Source organism: Sinocyclocheilus anshuiensis, unplaced genomic scaffold (assembly GCF_001515605.1).
Source record: "Sinocyclocheilus anshuiensis isolate Anshui unplaced genomic scaffold, SAMN03320099.WGS_v1.1 scaffold263, whole genome shotgun sequence".
In the NCBI taxonomy this organism is placed as follows: Eukaryota; Metazoa; Chordata; class Actinopteri; order Cypriniformes; family Cyprinidae; genus Sinocyclocheilus; species Sinocyclocheilus anshuiensis.
Genome location: NW_015549593.1, coordinates 47,075 through 53,069, shown reverse-complemented (window position 1 = coordinate 53,069; position 5,995 = coordinate 47,075). Strand labels below are relative to the sequence as shown.

The 5,995-nt window shown below is 38.2% G+C and overlaps 1 protein-coding gene across 1 annotated transcript in view; it reads right to left on the bottom strand.

Annotated features, from left to right (window-relative positions):
* The window catches only part of LOC107658187 (thrombospondin type-1 domain-containing protein 7B-like), a 46,965-nt gene that overhangs the window by 28,335 nt on the left and 12,635 nt on the right, over positions 1-5,995 (bottom strand). Inside the window, exons 3-5 of the mRNA XM_016446650.1 lie at positions 4,500-4,748; positions 3,896-4,065; positions 1,288-1,443 (exon numbers count right to left, since the gene is read on the bottom strand). Coding sequence (XP_016302136.1) covers positions 1,288-1,443; positions 3,896-4,065; positions 4,500-4,748 — 575 coding nt within the window. The remainder of the gene's footprint in view (positions 1-1,287; positions 1,444-3,895; positions 4,066-4,499; positions 4,749-5,995) is intronic.

Sequence of the window (5,995 nt, the reverse complement as noted above, 5' to 3'; positions counted from 1 at the left end):
ACACACACACACACACACACACACACACACACACACACACACACACACACACACACACACACACGTGTTGTGTTTCCATGTTTTATGGGGACTCTAATTCCATAGGCGTAATGGTTTTTATACTGTACAAACTGTATGTGCTATTGCCCTACACCAACCCTACCCCTAAACCTACCCCTTACAGGAAACTTTGTGCATTTTTACTTTCTAAAAAAAACTAATTCTGTATGATTTATAAGCTTGTTTCCTCATGGGGACCTAAAAAATGTCCCCACAAGGTCAAAATTTACTAGTATTACTATCCTTGTGGGGACATTTGGTCCCCATAACGTGATAAATACCAGGTACACACACACACACACACACACACACGCACACAGTAAAATATCATTATAATTTAAAATAACTATTTTCTGATTTAGCAATATATTTTAAAATGTCATTTATTCCTCTGATGGTAAAGCTGAATGTTCAGCATCATTACTCCAGTCTTCAGTGTCACAGGATCCTTCAGAAATCATTCTAATATGTTTATTCTAATATGTTAAAACTGAGATACATTTTTTTTCAGGATTATATGATGAACAGAAAGTTAAAAAGAACAGCATTTTTTTTTTAAATAGAAACCTTTTGTACTATTATAAATGTCTTTACTGTCACTTGATCAAATTAATGCAACATATTATATCATATTATTTTCACATTTAACATCATAATTTAGATCTTCATACCTCTAGAATATTCATCTTGTTTCAGTAAGGCAGGTGAATGATACAATTGCAGCACTGTTTTAAAGCTGGGATTATTCTTATAATTCTTATCCAGAATGAGTCATTTCTCACTGAAAGCCTCACTTATGTATGACTGATATGTGTGTAACATCTGGACCAATCAAACACACAATTTTTCATTTGATTTAACAAACTGAGAGGTCAAGTAAATATCTACAGCGGATCTAAATATTTATAATTAATTATAACTAGGTATGATTAATTATTCATATTTCCCCATGAGCTGATTCGCAACATATGTGACATCAGTCTGCCCTCTGCTAAATTCTCTCATTATAGGGCAGTACTCTGGCAGCTCGCTTCAGTGACAGATGTTATCACCTCTCACCAAAAATGGTGTCAGTTTTAGATACTCTGTTACCTCCGGGTTCAGCTCAGTGGAGAGGTGTACCAACCATCAATCTTAAACATATTTAAAGTGGATTTTGTAGCTTCTATTAATAAAAGAGCATATTTTTTTCCCCACCAATGACATTTCATTCCCATGTTGTCCCACCTTTTCGTCCATGTGTTTCCATGCAGTTGTCGTGGAGACAGGCCCCCCAGGAGGACCAGGACGAGAGCAGGCATAGCTGTGGGCATGGTATGGAGCAGGGCTGCACTGCAGAAGGCAATTCTCCTACACACAGATGCCCACTTACCGGCCTAGACACTACCGAGGCATAGAAAGAAAGAATCCATATGTCAGGCAAATTTAGCCAGAACTTTTCTTGGCAAAATATAATTCAGTTTAATAAGTATAATTTTCTGAACTTTCCTGCTGAGCACCAACTCCCACACAGAATAAAATCAATTGCAAAGCCTTTGTAAACCAATGCAAGTATTTAGCTCAAAGTCTTGACAGATCTCTTCTTCTGCATTGTGACATACATTCAAGTGAAAAAATATAGAGAGAGGACTTAGTTCTTTTTCTAACTTCACTCTGTGTTTCACTTTGGGAATCGGGCATGACCAACTGCAGAATCTCTTATGACACCACATCTGTCGACCTGTGACAAGGCTCAGCTCCACCTATATCAGCCAGTTCAACCCCTGCCAAAGTCACTAAAGTTTCCTTTTGCCCTAGCCCTGCTTTTGTGCCTAAGGTAGTTGACTCAGCGTATAGGTGCCCATCTACTGAACTGGCAGCTTTTCACCCTCCTCTGTTCTCTTCTCCAGTGGAGCAGAAGTTGAATTCATTATGTCCGGTACGGGCTCTTCATATGCATGTGAAAGGAACAGCAGGCTTCAGGACTCCTCAACAGCTGTTTGTGTCTTGTGCTACTCCTCACAAAGGGAAGCCGTTGTCTCGTCAATGGCTGTCTCATTGGATCATTGAGGCTATATCTTTAGCTTATGTTTGCAAGGGTCTTCAACAGCCTAAGAGCTTGAGAGCCTTACTCAGGGGAGTTTCTGTTCAAGATATTAGTTCAGCAGCAAGTTGGGCTATGCCACATACTTTTGTGAGATTCTATAGACTGGACGTGTCTGAGCCATCCTTAGCACATGCAGCGCTGGGAGCCGGTAGGTCTGTGCACATTTAATTGTTATGGGTGATAGCAGTGATATGGGTGCAATCTGGGAGTGGTCCATATCTCCCATAGTGAAACACCGAGCGAAGTTAGAAAAAGAACAATGGGTTACTTAATGTAAACCTGGGTTCTTTGAAAACAGAGTGAGATGTTTCATCCGCACTCCCCTCCTTGCACAGGTACGGGAAGTAATCTCTCTATAATGACTTGGGCTAATGGCATGGGTGGACCTGGCTAATATAGGTGGTGCGGAGCCTGGTCACAGGTCGACCTGTCTGTCAAAGACAGATGTGGTGTCATAAGAGCTTCCACAGTTAGTCACGCCCAAAGCGATTCCCATAGTGAAACACTTCACTCTGTTATCAAAGAACCCGGGTTTATGTTAAGTAACCCATCGTTTTCTCCATCGGTTGTTGACTGGATGGAGGCAGATCTGAATGCAAGCTTGCTGTTCATTGTAAGTGACAGACCTACACAGACTAAATGACTGAAATCTGACATACATCACTAGAGAGAAGTCTGTCATTTGACTGGAAGAACAGAGTTTTTGATTAAACATTACAAAGTAAAAAAAAATAAAAAAAATGAAACATGCATGGATATAATGTTCACAATAAGATTGATAATATGCATTCAGAAAATAGATAGGGCGAATTGCCATATCATGTAAACTTCAAAATTAACATGTATTGTGGTTTCCAACACATTTTAATTCTGGAATTTCATGTATCTTCAAGTGAAACAAGATATTCAAGGTGAAAACTTTTATGGTGGGACATAATTTTATCCATCAGAAATTAGATAGATTGTGAATTGAGAGTGTTACATACCAGAATGGAGGCAGACTGAATTTGAATTTGTTAAAACAATCCTTAACTATTTGGCTATTGATTAACGTTATCCAATAGGCTGCATGGCCTAAGAGACATCAGCGGAAAAGGAAAGTAATTTCAGTGGACAGGAAAATGAATACAATTTGTTCCTGTTCTAGATTAACATGCACTGGATGAATAGTTCCCAATAAAACCAGGAACATGCAGTAAGAAAGTAAAATGATTTTGAACTGACTTTGAATTGGACTGATTCTCAATTTGACTTTTGTCAAACAAGTGTTCAAAAGTTTAGGCAAACCTCTTGAAAGTCTCTTACTTTGACTGTGGTCTGTTAACATTAGTATGAGAGTCCTCTGGGTTGGGTGGAAAGCAAACACCACTGTTGATTTTCATTGATCTATATCCCCAGACAACATTGATTGAAAGGAGTAATCTTCATCTGTATGCCTTTCTCAGCTCAGCATGCCTTGAATCCATCTAAACACTGCTTTCATTGGCTAGTGCAGCTCCTTGAAATTAATTTCAGAGCAAGGTGACTCCCTTTAACTACCTTTAATCTTAGAAACAGGTTTTTTACAAGCACAGTTACTCACGGCTAACGCAAATGGCTAACCAAAAGACTTTTTGATCTGGATTTCTTAAACCAAAATGAATTAGCCTTTGCAATGTGAAAATCAACACATCTGCAGCTGAAGAGATGCACAGCACATAGCTTAGCCATACTACTGTAGCTCATTGTCATTTAGACACTGATCCTTACCCTCTTTTCTGTGATGAGGGGTGGAGTTGTCAGGGACCTGGACGCAGTACAGCTGCCTGGTCTGAATCCCTCCACCGCAGAGAACGCTTACATTGTTAAGCCTTCTGTCCTGCTGGCTGAGAAGAGGGGCCACTTGACAGTCCCCCCAATCTGTGCTCTTCCACACATACCTGGAGAACAAAAGCACATTCCCGCTGTGGTGAAACACACTTCTTTTGTTTTGGCCCTATAGCCTCATTATATCATGCTGGGCTCCTCTCAAAAGTTGCACCGGATAAATGGACACAGTGAGCTGCCGCTGAAAGATACTAATAGGCTTAGCTTCCTGTTTTCCGGTAGGAAACCATCTACTAATGAAAAAGCATAGACTAAGCAAAGTGTTATGATGCATAAAGCAGTGGTTTTAATGAAATAACTGTCTGCTGCTATTGATCAAATACCTAATCTCACTAATTAGCTTTATCTAATCTTTGGTATGCTCGGATGCAACAGGGGTTTAGTAAATAAATACTTGAAAAAACTCTCGAAAAATCATTTTGTAATTTTTTTTGTACAGTAATGTACAGTAGGAATTTAATTATTATTGGGAGGCTGAAATACAAACCTAGGGCAGTTCGGAAGTAAATCTCCGATTATGTTGCAGGCTTTCTTTTCTTCAAGAGTGGCGCATTCTTTGCCTAGTCCAATAGGAGTCTGCGTTATGCTTCGAGTCCTGACCCGAAAACCAGGCGACATATCTGATGCACTACATGTCTTTGAACATGGACTCCAAACGGACCAATCAGAGGTCTCACAGTCTCTGGGCATAATGCACGACTGGAATGTTCCTGGACCGTTGTCAAGGGTACAAAGACTGAGAACAAGAAAACAAATAAATTAGGGATGAGATGCACAAGGAAAACATATTCAAACATTTCAATGCTGCCAAAAAAGATCAGAAGAAAGTCTCTGTCATTTAGAGTTGAAAGCACATAGTGATAATATGTTTTATGAGATAAATGCCATCAGTTGTTCCTCTATTGTTACTATTTAATAGGGCGTAATGAAGAACCTTTCTTTGTGTGTGTGTGTGTGTGTGTGTGCGTTTTGTTGTGATGAATTTGTGATTCAGTTAAAACAAACTTACAAAACCCCCACAAAACAAAAGATTCTGAATCCACAGCAACATAGCCAACTTTTCAGTGCATAATTTGCATATTTATTAATATGAGTAGAGTATCCATGGCAAGAGAAGACTAAATAATTTGTCAGAGATGTTAAAATGTTCTTAATATGCTGCAATGCTGGAGTGATGGTACAGCAAACGAGTGCATCTGATTTTTTATTTTTTTTTGCATAGCAGACACTGTGTAATTAATGTAAAGTGAAGGATATTTAAATGAGTTATTCACCTTTGTGTCCTACGAAGCAATGTCTGCAATATGAAATATGAATAAATGCACAACAAATTGGATATCTAGCGATTCATCTATATAAGCCATCTGATTAAATTACTTGTGTATATCATAATCTGTTTGTGTAGCATTCATTTTCACTTCATTTTAAATGATAATTAGTCTATAATTGGAAAAACTGCAGAAATTGAACTCAGGAGGGAAATATTCAAATCACTACATTTCATTAAGCATGCACGTAGGATTCATAAATGAATATGTTAATTAGAGCGAATGCTCCATCTCACTGTAAAATAACACCCCGGCCTCTCTCTTGTTATGTTACACCTGTAGTAAACCTGTCAGACCCCATTCTACTCTACATACCCCCCACAACACCCTCCTCCACTTTGAACTGAGAATGAGGATCCTCGAAAATCCATCAAGGGATGATCCTCCATTTTACAGTCTGTTTAAACTGACACATGAAGAACTGTTGCTCTATGCTCTTATAGGTAAATGACTCTCTGCATTTCAAGGCCATAATCCACCCATACTACAGATATAAAACATATTTATATAATTTCATAATTAATTTTATATACAATTTTATTTATATATAAAATTGCATATATATATATATATACACACACACACAGTATATATACAGTATATATATATATATATATATATACAGTCAGGGATTGAAATTAACTTTTTCACTCAC